Consider the following 22,409-nt stretch of genomic DNA (forward strand, 5'->3'; position numbering starts at 1 on the left):
ATTCTTTGGAGCCTAAGGTATCTGAGCTTATATAACTTCAAGAATATGGGAATTAGCTATATATCATAGATTATGTATAATTTAATAGTAAAACAAGAAAATATGCATTATGGAATATAGCTGAATGTCTTGGAAATTCATTACATTTCCTGATTATACCGTTACTGGAATGAAGGGTTTAAAATTGAACAGAAACTTCTCAACTTACGAAGCTCTTAAACTTTGATGCTAGAGCTCATATTTTTTCATGAAGACTGTAAGAGGGAGATATCTTACTATTATGTACATAATTCATGTTAAACTCATTTTAAACCTCCAATCTTCTTTAGTAATTTGTTCTTTTGAATATTTAAAAAATAGATTCCTGTGATTTACAGAGCCAATGAATATTTCACTTAACCCAAATAGAGACTGGCATGCTTTAAAAGGCATCTGTTACTAATATATATAGATTTTTTTTTGCAGTTTGATGATAATTATCTTTTAAATGTAATTATTATTAAAATTTAAGATATTATTCATTGAAAATATTTTGAAATAACCATAATAAATACTTTAAACCTGAAACCTTCATGTGTTTGTCAGTGAGAGTGAAAATACAATTTTGAGAGGCTATTGTTGAAATAAATAATTAATCCTAATAAATTATTTTAAAAATTATTAATGAAGACCTTAACTAGATAGTAACAATAATAATAATAAATAACTTATTATTTTTTCCTTGATTGTTTTAGCCTGGTGAGCTCAAGGACTGGTTTGTGGGTCGAAGCAATGCCCAGGGAATAGATTTGAACCGGAACTTTCCAGACCTGGATAGGATAGTTTATGTTAATGAGAAAGAAGGTGGTCCAAATAATCATTTGCTGAAAAATCTGAAGAAGATTGTGGATCAAAACACAAAGGTAGGGAACATGTATGGTTTTCTTGGGTCTGCCCTCTAGCCTAAGGAAGTATGTTCTAATAGTTTCATCATAATGGAGGATGTTGCAGTAATGTTAAAGCTTGTGTGGGATAGTTAGCTGGTGCTGAGAAAGTCACGGCTGGTATGGGGGAGGGAGGAAAGGGGGGAGGGGGAGGGGGAGGGGAGGGGGAGGGGGGGAGGGGGAGGGGGAGGGGGAGGGGAGCGGGAGGGGGGAGGGGGAGCGGGAGGGGGGGGAGGGGGAGGGGGGAGGGGGGGGGGGGGAGGGGGGAGGGGGGAGGGGGGGGGGAGGGGGGGGGAGGGGGGAGGGGGGGAGGGGGGAGGGGGGGAGGGGGGGAGGGGGGAGGGGGGAGGGGGGAGGGGGGGAGGGGGGAGGGGGGAGGGGGAAGGAACCCAGTTGTGAGTGTCTTTGAAAGTCTTCATGGCCCTTTCAGAGACCCTCTATCAGCACATCACAGCATTTCACACTGCTGATCTTTTTCTTCTTTTCCAGAACCTTTTCTTTCTTTGCTTTGCACAACTCCACTTTCTCCTGCTCCTTCTACTGCCTTTCCAGTTACTGCTCAGCTTCCCCTACCTTGGCTAAGTGGTGGCCTTCAAAATGCCATCTGCTACCTTTATCTCTTTCCCTACAGATCCATTTCTCTAGCTCCCGATCCCCTGTGGAGTTCTTTCTCTACTTTACTCGCTCACGGAGTCCCTTCATCTGGCTACATGCAGGGCCTCAAAACCAAACATTTTCCATAAGAAAACAGTGTTTTCTCATTTACCCTATCATCAAAGCCTTGACTGTTCCATCACTGTCCCCGCCACCAGCAATCAGTTGGCAGATCTCGGTGATCTGAGGGCCCTAACACTTCTTTGGTCTCTCCTCTCCTGCAAACTCATTCCACTGCTTGGTTCAGGCCCCCATTGTCTCTTGCTCTGATGAGTATAGCAGTCCCCTCTTCTTGTTTTGGGTTCAGCCCCTCCCGACCCTGTTCAGTCTTCTCGAATTCCTCCAGAGTGATCTTCATGCACAAATTATTGCTTCATTGCCAGCTCTCCACTGTCCCGAGGATAAAGTAAAAACTCAGTATGTCAGAACTGTGTGATGGTTTAGTCTTAGTCTGGGGACTCTGGGGCAGCCACCTCAGTTCATAGCCTGGCTCCATATTTGCTGCCTGAGTTTTGGAAAGTTATCTAACCACACTCTGTGCTTCTGCTTCTTCCACTGCAATATGGAGATGATAATAGTAGCTATCCCCTTGTGTGGTTATAAGGACCGAGTGAGTTAATATCTATAAAGTGCCTGAAGTCAGCACCTATAACTATTATTACCGTTTCAGCAAAATTTCTCAGGACTCTTTGTTATGTACCCCAGAGTTAGATGGGTGCATCGACATATCCACTACACGTTTGATGCTCCTTCAAACCAATACTGTTTGAACATTGTTTTCAATTACTTGGAGAGAGGTAGATCCCATTGTGGAGGGAAGGTGGAGAAGAACTGGGGTTGGCAGCTCTCCATTCCTCTTGTGTTTTTCCAGGCAATTCTGCTCTGGTTTATCAACTCCTTTTTATACCTTTCCTAAGGGAGAACGTGGAAAGTACAATTTCTGCATTTTATTATTGTGCCACGGCCTTTCAAGTTTCCCTTGGCCCCTGGCAGCTGCTGGCTGACCCACTCCTTGATCTGGCTCTGATATTCCATGGGCTCCAGTCCACCTATTCCTTTTTGCTCCCTAAGCAAAGTATTTTCTAATCATTTTATATCTTTGTATGCATTGTTCCAACCTTCTAGAATGCTCTTTCCTTTCCTTCCATGTCACCTCCTCTGTGAAGCCTTCTGCTCTTCCAGACAGGTCCTGTTAAACTTCCCTTACATTCTTTAGAAATACTTCCAGTATGGTGCTTATAGCTATATAGAGCATTGTGTTTGTTATATTATAATCATTTATATAGCTATTTTCCTTTTTAATTCTAGATTTCAATCTTTTGGTTGCAAGAATTATGGCTTATATTTGAGTCTGACACATAGTAGGCCTAAAACCTGCTAGGAATGAATGCAATCCAGCCTGACAAGCAAGTCACAGTATCTGAAAATCCACAGCTGGAGTTCGAGACAAGCATTCATCATGCGGTTGGGCGCTAGATAGAGGATCCAGGACATAGGGAGGGTCCCGGATTATTGGTGTAAAGTTCCTATAACTTTCCTGCCTATGTTTAGGATTCATTCCAGAAACTTAGGCTAAGCCTGAAAGTGGAAACTGGTCTCAGAAAAGGGCTGCTAGGGGCTGAGGATTCCAGTAGAACCTGATAAGTGAGTCACTTAAACATTCCTGCTTCTGAGTCACAGATACATTTGTAGTTTCTCAGTCCCTGGTCCGTCTTTCTTGGATGAAGGGAAAGTTGGAAAGACAGAGGACTGTCTTTTTTTTTTTTTTTTTTTTTTTTTTAACCAGAGGTAAAAAGAGGACAGTCCTGTGTGATAAGCTGTGAAGGGTAAGGCAGAAATGGAAAACCACTGTGGAAGCCCAGTGCTGCTATCAGCCGGCAGACTCTCACCATTGCTTACATTAAGCTGCCTGTGCTGTCTTCATTAAATCCAAGAAATGGGACAAGTAATGCCTGCCACTTTGTGTAGAAGAATCTATGAAATAAACTCATGTCTGTAGGATGTCTGATGCGCGGCCTTTGTGCAGTGCGATACACTTTCCATCGGCACGACCTTCCTCTTCCCCAAGAGAACCTGTGTAATATTTGCAGAATCGCGGTGTTAGGTGTTTTCTTATTTCTAATGTAAGCAATACTTATTTAAAAGATATATGCTCATGGTACTTAAAAAAATTAGAACTTTTTTTAGTATTTATTTATTTATTTTAGAGAGAGCGAGCATGTGAGTGAGCAAGTGCGGGGAGGGGCAGAAGGAGAGGGAGGAGAAGAATCTCAAGCAGGCTCCCAACTGAGCAGGGAGCCTGAGGCGGGGCTTGATCCCAGGACCCTGACATCATGACCTGAGCCAAAATCAAGATTCCGCTGCTTAACCGACTGAGCCACCCAGGTGCCCCTCAAAATTAGAGCTTTTATTAAAAATATCTCAATGCCAATACTTTTTCTGGGTAAAGGTAAATTAAAGAGAAATACATAAAAATTAAAATTTAGTCTCTTTTCTGGAACAGAAGCAAAGTTTGCTTACATTAGAATAAATCTTCAGTAAACCTGCCTAATAATTCGGGGATGGTATTATTCATAACTGGTTCATCTTCTCTTTTTTTCCATCTTTGTCATTAAGACTGAGACCGTGGGCGCCTGGGTGGCCCAGTTGGTTAAGCGACTGCCTTCAGCTCAGGTCATGATCCTGGAGTCCCGGGATCGAGTCCTGCATCGGCCCCCTGCTCAGCGGGGAGTCTGCTTCTCCCTCTGACCCTCCCCCCTCTTATGCTCTTTCTCTCTCATTCTCATTCTCTCAAATAAATAAATAAAATCTTAAAAAAAAAAAAAAAGCCTGAGACCATGTTTAGACATTGCTGGGTAGGAGACGTGTAGTAGGCATTTTGTGAATGTTTTCACACATCTCGCCTTTTCTTAGTCCCCCTTCTCAGTAGCTATATTCCTTATTGTAGCTTCTATGTTTGTTTTATTTTTATTGAGATATAATTGACATATAACATACTATTAGTTTCAGGTATACAGCATAATGATTTGGTATGTGTATATATTGTGAAATGATCACCACCATAAGTCTAGTTACCATCAGTCACCATACGTTGTTGTAATTTTTTTCTTGTAATAGAACATTTAAGGTCTACTCTCTTAGTAACTTCAAATATAGAATACAGTATTATGAACTATAGTCACCATTTTGTACATCACATCCCTATGACTTCTTTTTATAACTGGAAGTGCATACCTTTTGACCACGTTTACCCATTTTCCTCCCCATCTCCCCCCCCCCCCCCCAACACTGCCTCTGGCCACCTCCAATCTGTCCTTATAGTGGTTTTTAAATTTCAAGCTTTGTAGGAATTTGGGGTGAAAAAGGCAGACTTTTATGAATGCTGATTCAGGAAGTCTGGGGTGTGTACGCTGTGGGAATGGGTGATGAAAAGGCATCCGCATTTTTACCGCATGTTCCAGATGCTTTTCTTGTTCTTTTGAACCTCTGGAGTTCTTCCTGCTGTTTTTTCTCATTTGTTCTTGAGCAATTTGGCCTGGTCACCTCCACTGTTATCTGAGCTCAGTACATGAGCCTGGACCTGGATTGCTTGAAAATGGAGTGAGTTAAAATAAATCAAACAATTTTAGTAATTGTATACTTATCTCTAATGGCTAGAGTCATGAAGAAAGGGAAATAAATATAGCTTTAGTGTATTTTAAGAGCCAAAGCCATCTAATTATAGAGCATAACATTTAAGCTATACTTAGTCTTTAAATGGAAATTTTAAAGATAGGTCATAATTGGTTCTAGATTCTCTTGGGGCTCAATCTTAGAGATGTTCCAGAGGCTTCTCTATGGATTACTTAAATATATAATTATAGTACCCAGGGGATTTCAGCATTTTGTCAGCCTAAAAAATTCTATTAGTAGACAGAGACAAACTGAGTTTAATTTGTCAAATTGTGGAATTTACTTGCTTGCTTTTGAACATATTGGTAACATTAGCAATAGTGTATGTATCGGAATTAGCAATAGGCTAAACCTAATAGCCGAATATGACTTTGTGTATTCAGGACTGTATGTTATATTTGTTCCAAAAGAGTTTCTTAAAAAAATGTTAAAAATTAGTATGTTATTATGAACAAAAAGATAAAGTAAATATAAATGAAGAGAAAAAGAACCCATTACCCTATAGTCTTAAATGACCACCATTCACATCTTGGTATGTATCCTTAGATTTATTTTTTATGCAAGTATCAATCTATAAATATATGGAAGCATACCATGCACACTGTTTTGAACCCTTTCAGGTGAACAAAAAATCCAAAAGTACAGTCTGCCACTGTAGGGCTTTGCCTCCTGAGCTCTCACTCAAACCAGTCCTTCACCCCAGGCAGTCCTTGCTTGCCTTTCCCCCTTACATACTCTCCTCCTTTCTTTCTTTTTTTTTTTTTTTTTACTACTCTTTTCCTCCTATCCAAAGCCTACCCGCCTTTTTCCCCCAAGGCATAGTGGAGTTCCACCTCCTTCCTAAAGTCTTCCATGATTCTCCAAACCACAGGGATTTCTGTCTCTTCTGAACTCATCGAAATATTTGTCAGTACCAATCACTGGGTTTGAGCAAATAGGAGAAATGAAGGGGATGTACAAGGAAGAAGATTGGAAAGAAAGCCAGTACTACGAGGAAAACTTGGAACAGAATATAAAAGAATGTGTTAAACTCATATCACATAATATTATTGCCATTTTTTGAGTAGTTGAGGCTAATAAACCATAAATTCATTGCAAACAAGAGCATACGCAGTTTTTGGATTAAAGATTTTTTTTGAAGATTTTATTTATTTATTTCACAGAGAGAGATAGCAAGAGCAGGAACAGAAGCAGGGGGAGTGGGAGAGGGAGAAGCGGGCTTTCTGCTGAGCAGGGAGCCCGACGTGGGGCTCGATCCCAGGACCCTGGGATCATGACCTGAGCCGAAGGCAGACACTTAATCACTGAGCCACCCAGGCGCCCCTAAAGATTGTTTTTGATTAGATGTTCTGTATTTCTAAATCCCTCATATAGAAAAATTGGCACATGGTGGCCACTTACTAGTTATTGAATGAACGAATAAAATGCAAAAGCAAAGGAAGAGACCATTAAAAAAAAGATCAGATCAGTAAATTTGAAAACATAAATATTTTAATATTTTGTATTTTAAGTATTACTATTATTAAATTTGAAAAAAACTGAATTTGAGAGACAAATGACAAACTCAGAAAATATCTGTAATATAGAGGGTTAGTGTTTTTACTAAATAAACAACTCTTGCAAATTAGTAAGAGATCAACATTTCAATAGAAAAATCAGCTAAACCATGTATGTCACCAAAGAATAAAACATAAATTGTTACTAAACATATAGAAATGGTTCCAGTTTTATTAGTGTATCAAAGAATGCACATTTACAAAAAATCTAATTTGTCATGTATCAAAGTGACAGATTTAAAAAACACCACATATCACATGTTGGTAAGAGTGATGAGAAATGGCAGGCTTAACATACTATTGCTGTATTTTATAGAAGGCAATTTGTAATACATTTTATAAAATTAAAAACCGTGCTTAGCTTTTGGTTAAGTCATTCCATTTCTAGGAAAATTTCCCTAAGGAAAGTATAGATCTGAAAAAAGAGTAGTTACAAGGGTGTTTATAGAATTTTTTTCTGTAGTGAACAACTCAACACCCAACAATTGGAGATCCTATCCCCCAGCTCTTTTGAAGTATAATTGACAAATAAAAATTGGGTATATGACATGATGATTTGATATACATATACATCATGAAATGATTATCACAATCAAGCAAATTAACATATCCATCATCTCACATAGTTACCTTAGTTTTCTTTCGTGATGAGAATGCTTATCATCTATCTTAGCAAAGACAATACAGTATTATTAAGTCAACATGCTGTGCATTAGATCCCCAGAGCTTATTCATCTTATGACTGTAAGTTTGTACCCTCAGACCAACATGTCCCCCTTCTACCCAACCCCTCCCATCAGTTGGAGATTGTTAGTGCTGGTGTTCGTGCTCTGGAGCTTGAGTCCAGGCTCTGCCACTACAACTGATTGGAATCATGCTATTGCCTAACTCCTCTGTGTCTCAGTTTACTCATCTGTAAAACGGGGAGTATGTGTAGTCCCTATCTCATAGGGTGGATGTGAGACTTCAATGTGTCACACAGAAAGTGTTTAATAGATTATCACATTTAAAAAATTACATAAGTGCATTGGTAAAGACTGAGAAAGATACCTCTAAATGTTAGCAGTTTGTATCTTTAGATGGTAAAATTATGGGTCATTTTAATCTTCTTTCTTTTTGTTTGTCTCCTTTACATTTTCTACAATAAACATTTTTATAAGGAGAATGAGATAAACCAATCAAATAAATAATAAAAACAACACCCTGTTCTAAATCACACTTTTTCATGATTATAAGTTGCCTACGTGAAAAATAGGATAATTTTGATATGTTAAAGTATCAAACTGTATATCAATACTGACAAAAACGTGGGTTTATAGTTTTATAGACTGGATTTGAATTCTTAGCTGTGTGAACTTGGACATGTTATAAACACACCTAATCCCTAGATTCTTCCCAGTGAAAGGGGGATGAATATCTTTGCCTATCCAATGGGGATGTTGTGAAGCTCATTCATAAACTGAACAGAGATACAGAAATACAAGGTCTTGCAGCCATCAAACCCTACTGATGCTGTTAGATTTTCTGTCCCAAAGAAAGTATGGATCACATCTCCAGGAATTTTTTTTTTTTTTTAAATCAATGAGGTACTTGGGAGTTTGAGAGTCTTCCTAGTTACTATTAAAAACTCATCATATGAAAAACGTGTCTGGCTCCAGATTAATTCTTTTGTATAAATTTCTTTCCTCTTTTGTTTTGCTACCAGGATAAGAGGGGCTGTGAGTCATTAAATTAAGGCAACATGAATTTCTGAAACTTCTGCTTTTGTTTAAGATGGTTTTCCCAAAGTAAGCTGATATTTTACAGTGAGTTTTGAAAGAGACCCAATTTAATATATTTTTTATAGGGACAGCGTCAGAGGTAGTTGGAGGGAATTGGAAAAATAGTAAGCAATAAAAGAAAATAATAAATAATAATAATTAGTAATAAAAGAAATAAAACCTATCATACATTTCTAGAGTTTAACCACCGTAGAGAAAGAATCTTGTTCTTCAGTCCAACTATTTTGTTTTCTCTTTGTCTTACTCTTAGCTATTATTAACAAAGATCAGATGGAAGTGTCCTAGAATTTGTCAGTGATTTGCATGATGGTTTTCAAGTTTCAAAGAGAAAAAAGCTAAAAACAAAAACAAAAAAGAGAAAAAAGCTGGCAGCTAACAAAAGTAAAACTTTTAAGGAAATTCTAACACTACTGAAATATGTTTTATTATAAGTGGGAAAGGTAGAGATGGAAATGCTGCTCTTACTGGAAGCTTTTTTATTTTTATGACAACCACCACGAAGCACTTGAAAGATGACCTATGACCAGCTTTCGATTACTGTTGTTGTTTTTCCTTTTTTATGTCTTTCCTATCGAGTGATCCCACCAATGATAACCAAATGTATAATCCTTCTACCCTCTAATCTTTAATACAGCTTGCTCCTGAGACTAAGGCAGTCATTCATTGGATTATGGATATTCCTTTCGTGCTCTCTGCCAATCTCCATGGAGGAGACCTTGTGGCCAATTACCCCTATGATGAGACGCGGAGTGGTAGGTGTTCTTTCTGCTTCTCTAATGGTTCAAGGTTTACAATCGTTTTATGAGGGTTTATAGGATGATTTCTATGTGGACCATTCTTTTAAGAAACTGGCCATTAAGTGATTTTTGCTTGTAGAAGGACATACGTTTATTTCATGTGGCATTCGTATAAATATTTGGCAGAAAAGGACTGTAACTTTTTAGTAAGTTTAGTTGAAGAGGACCGTGATCTTGACAGAATGCAAGAGAAAGGGAAAAAACAGAGGTCATGAACTTGGGTCACTCTTGAACCCTGGTAGAACTGAGAGATAATGGAAATGATACAGGTTTTGTACAAGATGGCTTAAAAATGAAAGCCGTCTTTTTGCAGCTTGATCAGGGCCCATGTGGATCTCTCTGCGTCTTACCATACACTCATGCTTTTGCATCTGGAACTGTTTCTAGTGGTGTCAGGGAGGGAAAATGGTGCTTTGACTTTCTCAGATTAGTTTTAGTTAAATTTCAGGCACAGCAAGCTTTAGTTAGATAGTTATTTTCAACTTAACTTTTTGTTGCTCCAAGAAATTTCCTGCTTTGGATGGATTCTCAGGGGTCTTTGAAGAATTCATTCTTTGCAAGCATGCGATGATAATTTTAGATATGGGAAACTTTGAGCCTTGAAGAGAGTCTTTGGTGAAACATTAAAATTTAGAGATTTTGTAGTTTGTCAATAGCTGGGAAATTTAAAAGCCTGGCATATTTTATCATATATGAAGACACAGTGTATCAAAATATATATTATTTCTTTTTATATTACACATGGGAGATTTTTTTAAACTTTAAAACTCAAATACTGAAAAGTATGTGTGAGAATGATTCATGGTGGCTATGAGGTTACATTTTTTATTTTATTATTATTATTTTAAAGATTTTATTTATTTGAGAGAGAGAGTGAGAGAGAGAGATAGAGAGATAGAGAGAGAGAGAGTATGCACACGAGCGGGGTGGGGAGGGGCAGAGGGAGAAGCAGACTCCCAGCTGTGCAGGGAAGCCCCACACTCGGCTAGATTCCAGGACCCGGTGATCATGACCTGAGTGGAAGGCAGCTGCTTAACCGCCTGAGCCACCCAGGCACCCAGAGGTTACATTTTTTAAATTAAAAATTTTAACAATGGAAATCTCCTTTCTGTTTTCTCAGGTCAAGTTTAGCACGACTTTATCACCTTTTCTCATGAAGCTTTCAGTGCATAAGTAGAATGTCCTTTCTACCCAATTTCTACATTGTGGTGTGGAACAGAATGGTATATAACTTAAACACTAAGTGTAATTGTTGAGCACTTAGACCATCACTCCTTTCTCATTGTGATGTTGCTAAAAAAAAAAAAAAAAAAAATCAGCAAGAGGGCACCTGGGTATCTCAGTCGGTTAAGCCTCAGCTTTCAGCTGAGGTCATGATCCTGGAGTCCTGAGATGGAGTCCCGCATGGGGCTCCCTGCTCAACGGGAAGTCCGCTTCTGCCTCTCCCTCAGCTGTTCTCTCTCGCTCTGTCAAATAAATAAAATCTTAAAAAAAAAAAATAGGTCTGCAAGAGACAACACTGAACCACTCTTTCGAAAACACGCAATGCTCTTTGGTCTATATTAATTTCTTTAACCTTGTGGGTTTATTTTCTAGGTAGTGCTCATGAATATAGCTCCTGCCCAGATGATACCATTTTCCAAAGCTTGGCTCGGGCGTACTCCTCTTTTAACCCACCCATGTCTGACCCCAATCGACCACCCTGTCGCAAGAATGATGACGACAGCAGCTTTGTAGATGGAACAACCAATGGTGCTGCTTGGTACAGTGTACCTGGCGGTGAGTTTCCATTTCGCTTTGTGCTTCGGAGCCTCGGTGAATTATTTATAGTTACCATTTAGATGTAGAGAGCTTTCAGTCCTCCTCAAACATTAAGAAATAGACGGAACCTATGGCTCATCCATTAAAATTAGTTTTCTGCATGAATGGTTGCTATGTATAGTTTTGTTTTTGTTGATTCTTAAAAAATCAAGATGCTAATTGAAGACATATGAGAAATGAACTAAAGACGTCCATGGGGAAAATATAAATTGGATATTGTGAAATATCCTACTTAAGATAGTGTCCTTATTATATATTATATTAGTTAAGCTTTTACTATAGTCAAATGTATATATTAGAGGGCAGTGTATCTTGGTCCATATACCTTTTATTTTTCTTTTAAATGATGGGATAATGGGGACTATTTGATGTGTACTATTAGTTTATATTCACTACTGTAATAAGCAATGTTAGATCATGAAGCTCTTCAACTTTTATGGGGTCAGAAAAGGGAAAAGCCCACAGGCAGCACGTTCGCTGGAGGAAGCATCTTCTAGGTGACCAGGGCAGCAATCCTGGCTCCCTTTGCCCCACGTAGACTTTATAGACCACGTAGTCTTTATAGAACTCTTATTTTCATGGTTAGCCAGACCATCAACAGTTGTGTAACACTCACTCTATCCAGGATAAAGAATGAAATGTAAAGATAGTGATATGTTTTTTTTTCCCCCTTTTTGCCCAAGAACGATTTTCTATGACCCACCTGGGAATGCAAGAGAATTATGGCAGTAGCAGCACTAGTGAGTTATAGGATTTGGGTTTGTTTAATATGCTTCTTTTATTGAATTATGCCCTGAGAAAAATATTCTTCCTGATATTTTTCTTTCTGATATATGTTTGTTTTGTTTTAACTTATATTTTGCATCAGACCAGATCAGATTTAGCACTTTTGTCCCCCTATAGCCTGAGAAATAAAGACAGATTTAGGATTTAGACTATGTCGAATATGTCAGATGGGAAGTAATTTCATAATTCAATTTTTATAAAAACTTTAAGGATTCCTTTGGAATTACGTTTATAGACAAACAGTGTATTGTCTACAGAATACCAAGAGATGTATATCTGTAAAATAATGACAATAATAATAATAATAATATTAATCTTAGTGATTATGAACCACAATAATCAAAGAAAGCTTTGACTTTCTTTAGCTCTCTAGATAGTGAATGAAATCAGTGTCCTAGGTCCATGTTTTCTAGAAGCAGAGCCTGAGATAGGGATTTGGTTGCTTGTAATTTATTGAGGAAGTGCTCTTTAGAGGAAAAACCCTGTATGGAAGTGAGGGAAGCAGGGTAGGGAGGGGGGTCGAGGTGAGCAAGGATGTGGTCACAGGGACAGCCATAACCTCAGCCTGAGCCATTGGGAGGAAGGCCTCAAGTGTAAATCACAGGCAGGGTTATCCTGCCCTGAGGCTAGGGGAAGGGGACCAACCTTTGGTGGCTTCATATAAGTCAGTCTTTGGTTGGGGATTGCCAGGAGCGTTTTGGAGTGAGAGATAGGAGGGAGTAACCTCCCAAGCCAGGTGGTTTCTATCAGCTGCTCTTCTAGAAAACACCGGTCAGCTCTGAGCTCTTAACAGTCAACACTCAAACAGCAATTTGGGGATGGATTCCCCGGCTCAGTAAAAGCAATCCTGTGGGTACCAACAGCATTCACTACTAGCTTGAATCAGGTTCAAAGTAAAATTGTTCTGGATGCAGAATCTTCTCTCTTGGTGCAGTTTGCAGTGTTCTTATTATGCCTCGTATGTAGTAGATCCTCAGTGACTGTTAAATTAGTATGTAGTATATTATTAAGACTCCCAAGCCCTTAGGAATCTACTGTGCTATTGGTTCGACTTAAAGAACAAAATAGTATGTCAGACCATCTTAAATGACCATCCAAGCTCTTCCCTGATAGAGAGGTAGGTTTAGAGGGATGCACATTTCTTTAGTAGCCCAGTAAGGGTTGAGGGTTTGACCTTATTGTCTTTTTTAAAAAAATTATTATTATTTAAAAATTTTATTTTCCCCAGCTTTATGGACATATAATTGCATATAACATCGTATAAGTCTAAGGTGTATGATGTGATTTATTTCTTGTATGTATTGCATAAATGATTACCTAATAAGGTTAGCTAAGACATCCATCACGACATAATTACCATTTTTCTTTTTTTTTTGTGGTGAGGACATTTAATATTTACTCTCTCAGCAGCTTTCAAGTATATTATACAGTATTGTTAACTAATAGTCACCATGCTGTACATTAGCTCCCCAGAACTTACTCATCTTGTAATAAGCAGTTATGTTAGCTTTTTAAAATTTCATACATAAGTGAGATCATTCAGTATTTGTCTTTCTCTGTCTGAATTATTTCACTTAGCACAATGCCTTCAGGGTCCATCCATGGTATTGCAAATGGCAGGATTTCCTTAATTTTTATGGCTCAATGATATTCCATTGTTTATATATACCACATTTTCTTTATCCATTCATCTGTCCATGGGCACTTAGGTTGTTTCCATGTCTTGGCTACTGTGAATAATGCTGCAGTGAACATGGGAGTGCAGATAACTATCTCTTCTAGATAATGATTTCATTTTCTTTGGATATATACCCAGAATTAGGATTGCTAGATCATATGGTAGTTCTATTTTTAATTCTTTTGGGAACCTCTGAACCTACCATTTTCCATAGTGAATATACCAATTTACATACTCACCAACAGTGCACAAAAGTTCTCTTCTCTTTGCATTTTTGCCAGCACTTATTGTCTCATCTTTTTGATAATAGCCAATCTAACAGGTATGAGGTGATGTCTCATTGTGGCTTTGATTTGCATTTCCCAGATGATTAGTGATGTTGAGCATCTTCTTATATGTCAGTTGGTCATCTCTGTGTCTTCTTTGGAAAAATGTCTAGTCAGGTTCTTAGTCCATTTTTAATTGGATTATTTGTTTTTTTTGCTATTGAGTTGTATGAGTTCCTTGTATATTTTTTATATTAACCCCTCATTGGATAGTTTGCAAATATTTTCTCCCATTCTATAGATTGATTGTCGTTTCATTTTTTTTGACTGTTTCTTTTTCTGTACTGAAGTTTTTAGTTTGATGTAGTCCTGCTTGTTTATTTTTGCTTTTTTTGCTTGTGTTTTGTTGCCATATCCAAAAGCTGTTGCCAAGACCAATGACAGGAAGGTTTTTCCCCTATGTTTTCTTTCTTTCTTTTTTCTTTTTTTAAAGATTTTATTTATTTGACAGAGAGGCACAGTGAGAGAGGGAACACAAGCAGGGGGAGTGGGAGAGGGAGAATCAGGCTTCCTGCCGAGCAGGGAGCCTGATGCGGGGCTCGATCCCAGGACCCTGGGATCATGACTTGAGCTGAAGGCAGACGCTTAATGGCTGAGCCACCCAGGCATCCCTGCCCTATGTTTTCTTCTAGGGGCTTTATGATTTCAGGTCTTACATTTACTTTTTCAATCCATTTTGAGTTAATTTTTGTGTATGGTATAAAATAACATTCCAGTGTCTTTCATTTGTGTGTGGACATCCAGTTTTCCTAGTACCTTTCACTAAAGAGATTAGCCTTTCCCCATTGAATATTCTCAGTTCCCTTGTCAAATATTAGTTAACTGTATGTGCCAGGATTTATATTTGGGCTCTTAATCCTGGACTTTTGATCTGTGTGTCTGTTTTTATGCCAGTATCATACCATTTTGATTACTATAGCTTTATAGTATAGACCGAAGTCAGAAAGTGTAATGTCTCCAGCTATATTCTTATTTCTCGATTGCTTTGGCTGTTTGGTGTCTTTTGTGGTTCCATTTAATTCTAGGATTTTTTTCTGTCTGTAAAGAATGCCATTGGAATTTTGATAGGGATTGCATTGAATCTGTAGATCATTTTGAGTAGTACGGACATTTTAATAATATTAATTCTGATCTATGAACATAGGATATCTTTCCATTTGTTTGTGTCTTCTTCAGTTTCTTTCATCAATGTCTTATAGTGTTCAGTTTATAGATCTTTCACCTCCTCAGTTAAATTTATTCCTGAGTATTTTATTGCTTTTGATACTGTTGTAAATGGGATTGTTTTCTTTGTTTTTTGGATAGCTCATTGTTACTTATAGAAATGCAACTGATTTTTGTATGTTGTTTTTGCAGCCTGCAACTTTAATGAATTTATTTATTGGTTCCAAGAGTTTTTCGGTGCAATCTTTAGAACTTCCTATGTATAAGATCATATCATCTGCAAACAAAGACAGTTTTACTTCATTTTCTCCAATTTGGATGTCTTATTTCTTTTTCTTGCCTGATTGCTTTGACTAAGACTTCTAATACTATGTTGAATAAGAGTGGTGCGAGTGGGCACCCCTTTCTTTTTGCTGATCTTAGAGAAAAAGCTTTCAGCCTTTCACCATTAATGACGTTAGCTGTGGGCTTGCCATATATAGCCTTTATTATGTTGTGGTACATTCCTTTTACATCCAATTTGTTGAGTTTTTATCATGAAAAGATGTTGAATTTTGTCAAAATCTTTTTATGCAATTTTTGAGATGATTGTGATTTTTATCTTTCATTCTATCAATGTGGTGTATCACATTTGTCGATTTGCATATGTGGAATCATCTTTATATCCCAAATATGCAGTCTACTTGATCATTTTGTATGATCCTTTCAATGTGCTGTTGAATTCAGTTTGCTAGTATTTTGTTGAGAATTTTTGCAACTGTATTCATCAGGGATATTGGCGTGTAGTTTTCTTTTCTTGTAATGTCCTTTTCTGGCTTTGGTATCAGGGTAATGCTGGCCTGTAAAATGAGTTTGGGAGTATATCCTCCTCGTCAGTTTTTGGGAAGAGTTTAGGAAGGATTGGTGTTAATTCTTCTTTGAATGTTTGGTAGAATTCACCAGTGAAACCATCTTGGGCCTTTCCTTGTTGGAAAATTTTTGATTGCTGGTTCAATCTTCTTACTAGTAATTGGTCTGTTTCAGATTTTCTGTTTCTTCATAATTCAGGCTTGGTGGGCTGTATGTCTCTAGAAATTAACCCATTTCATCTAGCTTATCCAATTGTTGGTCTATAATCATTCATAGTCTCTTAAGATCCTTTGCATTTCTGTCATATCAGTTGTAATGTCTCCTCTTCCATTTCTGATTGTTGAGTTTTCTCTCTCTTAATTCTTAGTCTAGTTAAATGTTTGTCAGTTTTGTTTATCTTTAAAAAAAAATCCAGCTGTTAGATTTGTTGATCTTTCCTTTTGTTTTTCTTGTCTGTATTTCATTTGTATCTGCTCTGATTTTTCTTATTTCCTTCTTTCTGCTAACTTTGGACTTAGGTGGTTCTTCTTTTTCTAGTTCTTTGATGTATCAAGTTCAATTGTTTATTCAAGATCTTTCTTTTTTCTTAATGCAGGCATTTATTGTAATAAACTTTCCTCTTAGAACTGCTTTTACTGCATCCCATAAGTTTTGGTGTGCTGTGTTTCTATTTTTGTTTGTTTCATAATATTTTGGTTTCCCTTTTGATTTCCTTTTTGACCCATTGGTTGTTCAAAAGTGTGTTGGTTTAATTTTCTACATAATTGTGAATCTATCCTGCATAATATTCCATGTGGGCCTGAGAAGAATGTGTAATTCTGCTGTTGGATGGAATGTTCCATTTATGTCTGTTAGGTACATTTGGTCTAACATATAGTTCAAGGACAGTTTTTACTTATAGATTTCTGACTGGATAATCTAGCCATTGTTGAAACTGGGATATTGAAATCTCCTATTATTATTGAATTGTTGTCTGTTTTTCCCTTCAGGTCTATTAGTATTGGCTTAATATATTTAGATGCTCCAGTGTTGAGTGCATATATAATTTTCAAGAGTTAGTTCCTTTGAGAAATTTACCCTTCTATCATTTTGTAATGACTGTTTTTGTCTCTTGTTAAAGCTTTTTGGCTTAAAGTGTATTTTGTCTGATAAAAGTATAGCTACCCCTACTCTTTTTAGGTTTCCAATTGCATGGAATATCTTTTTTCTTTCCTTCACTCCAAGCTTTCATTGTCCATAAAGACGATGTGAGGCTCTGAGGCTCTAGTAGGCACCATAGAGTTGGATCCTGGTTTTTTGTTTGTTTGTTTGTCTTGTTTTAAAATCTGTTCAGATATTCTATGTCTTTATGGAGGATTTAAACCATTAACATTTAAAAGATATGTTAATACCATCTTATTGTTTTCTGGCTGTTTTGTAGTTCTCTTATTCCTTTCTATTCTCTTTCTGACCTCCTTTGTGAATTGATGATTTTCCTTAGTGATATGCTTTGGTTCTTTTTTTTTTTTAAGTTTTTATTTAGTTGACAGAGAAAGACACAGTGAGAGAGGGAACACAAGCAGGGGGAGTGGGAGAGGGAGAAGCAGGCCTCCGCTGAGCAGGGAACCCGATGCGGGGCTTGATCCCAGGACCCTGGGATCATGACCTGAGCCAAAGGCAGATGCTTAACGACTGAGCCACCCAGGCACCCCTGCTTTGGTTCTTATACCTTTATCTTTTGTGAATCTATTATAAGTTTTTGCTTTGTGGTTAGCATGAGAGCAGTTTACATTTTTCATGTTATGTATTCATTAATAAATTATTGTGGCTACAGTTATTTTTAATACTTTTGTCCTCTAATTTTTATACTAGAGTTAAGTGATTAACACACTACCATAATACAGTATTAGAGTCTTTTGGATTTGACTCTATACCTACCTTTACCAGTATGCTGCTGCATCTTTTTGTATGTTTCCATGTTACAAATTAGTATCCTTTCATATCAGAAAAAAAAAAGAAGAAAAAGATAGCAGGAGGGGAAGAATGAATGGGGGGAAATTGGAGGGGGAGACGAACCATGAGAGATGATGGACTCTGAAAAACAAACTGAAGGTTCTAGAAGGGAGGGGGGTGGGAGGATGGGTTAGCCTGGTGATGGGTATTAAAGAGGGAATGTTCTGCATGGAGCACTGGGTGTTATGCACAAACAATGAATCATGGAACACTACATCAAAAACTAATGATGTAATGTATGGTGATTAACATAACAATAAAAAATTAAAAAAAAAAGAATGCCTTGCAGCATTTCTTGTAAGACAGTTCTAATGGTGATGAACTCCTTCAGCTTTTGTTTGTTTGGGAAAATCTTTATCTCCTTCATTTCTGAAGGACAACTTTGCTGAGTAAAGTTTTCTTGGTTGGCAGTTTTTTTCTTTCACTTTGAATATATCATCCCACTGTCTCCTGGCCTATAAGGTTTCTGCTGAGAAATCTGCTGATAGCCTTATGGGCGGGGGTGGGAGCTGTTCTTTTGTAAGTTAAAAGCTTTTTTTCCCCCCCCTTTTAGCTCCTTTTAAGATTATCTCTTTGTCTTTGATTTTTTTGACTGCTTTATTCTAATATGTCCTGGAGATCTCTTTGAATTGAAATTTTTGGGGACCTATGAACTTGGATGTCCAAGTTTCTTCCTGGATTTAGGACACTCTCAGCCATTATTTCCTGATATTAGCTTTCTGCCTCTTCTCTTTCTCTTCTCCTTCTGGGACTCTAGTGATGTGTAGATTGTTTTCTTTTCTTTTAATTTTATTTTATTATGTTATGTTAGTCGCCATACAATACATCACCAGTTTCCGATGCAATGATCCACGATTCATTGTTTTTGTACAACACCCAGTGCTCCATGCAATACGTGCCCTCCTTAATACCCATCACCGGGCTAACCCCCCCCACCCCACCCCTAAAGCCCTCCGTTTGTTTCTCAGAGTCCATAGTCTGTCATGGTTCATCTCCCCCTCTGATTTCCCCCCTTCATTTTTCCCTTCCTTCTCCTAATGTCCTCCATGCTATTCCTTATGTTCCACAAATAAATGAAACCATATGGTAATGGATTTTCTCTGCTTGACTTATTTCACTTAGCATAATCTCCTCCAGTCCCATCCATGTTGATGTAAAAGTTGAGTGTTTACCTTTCTGATGGCTAATATTCCATTGTATAAATGGACCACATCTTCTTTATCCATTCGTCTGTTGAAGGGCATCTCGGCTCTTTCCACAGTTTGGCTATTGCAGACATTACTGCTATGAACATTGGGGTGCATATGGCCCTTCTTTTCACTACATCTGTGTCTTTGGGGTAAATACCCAGGAGTGCAATTGCTGGGTCATAGGGTAGCTCTGTTTTTAATTTTTTGAGGAATCTCCACACTGTTTTCCAAAGTGACTATACCAACTTGCATTCCCACCAACAGTGTAAGAGGGTTCCCCTTTCTCGACAACCTCTCCAACATTTGTTGTTTCTTGCCTTGTCAATTTTTGCCATTCTAACTGGTGTAAGGTGGTATCTCAATGTGGTTTTGATTTGAATTTCCCTGATGGCTAATGATGAACATCTTTTCATGTGTCTATTAGCTATTTGTGTGTCTTCTTTTGAGAAGTGTCTGTTCATGTCTTCTGCCCATTTTTTTGACTTGATTATTTGTTTTTTGGGTGTTGAGTTTGAGAAGTTCTTTATAGAGCTTGGATACCAGCCCTTTATCTGTAGTGTCATTTGCAAATATCTTCTTCTATTCTGTGGGTTGCCTCTTTGTTTTGTCGACTGTTTCCTTTGCTGTGCAGAAGCTTTTTATCTTGATGAAGTCCCAAAAGTTCATTTTTGCTTTTGTTTCACTAGCCTTTGGAGATGTATCTTGAAAGAAGTTGCTGTGGCCAATGTCAAAGAGGTTACTGCCTATGTTCTCTTCTAGGATTTTGATGGATTCCTGTCTCACATTGAGGTCTTTCATCCACTTTGAGTTTATCTTTGTGTAGGGTGTTTGAGAATGGTTGAGTTTCATTCTTCTACATGTGGCTATCTAATTATCCCAGCACCATTTATTGAAGAGACTGTCTTTTTTCCATTGCATATTTTTTCCTGCCTTGTCGAAGATTATTTGTCCATAGAGTTGAGGGTCCATATCTGGGCTCTCTATTCTGTTCCATTGATCTATATGTCTGTTTTTGTGCCAGTACCATGCTGTCTTGGTGATCACTGCTTTGTAATATAGCTTGAAATCAGGCAATGTGATGCCCCCAGCTTTGTTTGTCTTTTTCAACATTTCCTTGGCAATCCAGGGTCTTTTCTGATTCCATACAAATTTTAGACTTGTTTGTTCCAGCACTTTGAAAAATGTCATTGGAATTTTGATTGGGATGGCATTGAAGGTATAGATTGCTCTGGGTAGCATCGACATTTTAACAATGTTTTTTCTTCCAATCCATGAACATGGAAAGTTTTTCCATCTTTTTGTGTCTTCTTCAATTTCTTTCATGAGTGTTCTGTAGTTCCTAGAGTATAGATCCTTTACCTCTTTGGTTAGGTTTATTCTGAGGTATCTTATGGTTTTTGGTGCTACTGTAAATGGAATCATTTCTCTAATTTCTCTTTCTACAGTTGCATTTTTAGTGTATAAGAAAGCAACTGGGGGGCGCCTGGGTGGCTCAGTTGGTTGAGCGACTGCCTTCGGCTCAGGTCATGATCCCGGGGTCCTGGGATTGAGCCCCACATCGGGCTCCCTGCTTGGCTGGAGGCCGGCTTCTCCCTCTCCCACTCTCCCTGCTTGTGTTCCCTCTCATGCTGTCTCTCTCTCTCTCTCTGTCAATTAAATAAATAAAGTCTTAAAAAAAAAAGAAAGCATCTGATTTCTGTGCATTGATTTTGTATCCTGCCACATTACTGAATGACTATATGAGTTCTAATAATTTGGGGGTGGAGTCTTTTGGGTTTTCCACATAAAGTATTATGTCATCTGCAAAAAGAGAGAGTTTGACTTCTTTGCCAATCCGAATATTTTATTTCTTTTTGTTGTCTGATTGCTGCTGCTAGGACTTCTAGTACTATGTTGAACAACAGTGGCAAGAGTGGGCATCTTTGGCAAGTTCCTGATCTTAGGAGACAGGCTCTCAGCTTTTCCCCATTGAGGATGGTATTTGCTGTGGGTTTTTCATAGATGATTTTATGAATTTGAGGAATGTTCCCTCTATCCCCATACTCTGAAGAGTTTTAATCAGGAAAGGATGCTGTATTTTGTCAAATGCTTTTTCTGCATCAATTGGGAGGACCATATCGTTCTTCTCTCTCCTCTTATTAATGTATTCTATCACACTGACTGATTTGTGAATGTTGAACCACCCTTGCGTCCCGGGGATAAATCCCACTTGGTCGTGGTGGATGATACTTTTAATGTATTGTTGGATCCTATTGGCTAGAATTTTGTTGAGGATTTTGGAATCCATATTCATCAGGGATATTGGTCTGAAATTCTCCTTTTTGATGAGGTCTTTGCCTGGTTTGGGGATTAAGGTAATGCTGGCCTCATAGAATGAATCTGGAAGCTTTCCTTCTGTTTCTATTTTTTGAAACAGCTTCAGGAGAATAGGTATTATTTCTTCTTTGAATGTTTGGTAGAATTCCCCGGGGAATCCATCAGGCCTGGACTCTTGTTTTTTTGGGAAGGTTTTTGATTACTGCTTCAATGTTGTTACTGCTTATTGGCCTATTCAGGTTGTCAATTTCTTCCTCTTTTGGTCTTGGGAGTTTATAGGTTTCCAGGAAGGCATCCATTTCATCCAGATTGCTCAGTTTATTGGTATATAGTTGTTGATAATAATTTCTAATAATTGTTTCTATTTCCTAGGTGTTAGTCATGATCTCTCTCCTTTCATTCGTAAATTTATTAATTTGGGTCCCTTCTCTTTTCTTTTGGATAAGTCTGGCCAGTGGTTTATCGATGTTATTAATTCTTCCAAAGAACAATCTTCTAGTTTCGTTGATCTGATCTACTGTGTTTCTGGTTTCTAATTCATTGATCTCTGCTCTAATCTTAATTATTTCTCTTCTAATGTGTGGCTTAGGTATCATTTGTTGCTTTTTCTCTGGTTCTTTAAGGTGTAGAGTTAGTTGGTGAATTCGGGATTTTTCTATTTTTTTTGAGTGAGGCTTGGATGGCTATGTATTTCCCCCTTAGGACCGCCTTTCAGTATCCCATAGGTTTTGAACTGGTGTGTTTTTGTTCTCATTGGTTTCCATGAATTGTTTAAGTTCTTCTTTGATTTCCTGGTTGACCCAAACATTTTTGAGCAGAGTGGTCTTTAGCTTCCAAGTGTTTAAATTTCTGCCAAATTTTTTCTTGTGATTGAGTTCCAGTTTTAAAGCATTATGGTCTGAGA

General features: G+C 37.8%; 1 protein-coding gene across 1 annotated transcript in view; it reads left to right on the forward strand.

Moving 5' to 3' along the window:
• CPE (carboxypeptidase E) overlaps positions 1-22,409 on the forward strand; it is a 121,406-nt gene that overhangs the window by 83,710 nt on the left and 15,287 nt on the right. Inside the window, exons 3-5 of the mRNA XM_027600004.2 lie at positions 735-902; positions 9,221-9,338; positions 10,980-11,162. Coding sequence (XP_027455805.1) covers positions 735-902; positions 9,221-9,338; positions 10,980-11,162 — 469 coding nt within the window. The remainder of the gene's footprint in view (positions 1-734; positions 903-9,220; positions 9,339-10,979; positions 11,163-22,409) is intronic.

The sequence above is a fragment of the Zalophus californianus genome, chromosome 2 (genome assembly GCF_009762305.2).
Source record: "Zalophus californianus isolate mZalCal1 chromosome 2, mZalCal1.pri.v2, whole genome shotgun sequence".
NCBI lineage: Eukaryota > Metazoa > Chordata > Mammalia > Carnivora > Otariidae > Zalophus > Zalophus californianus.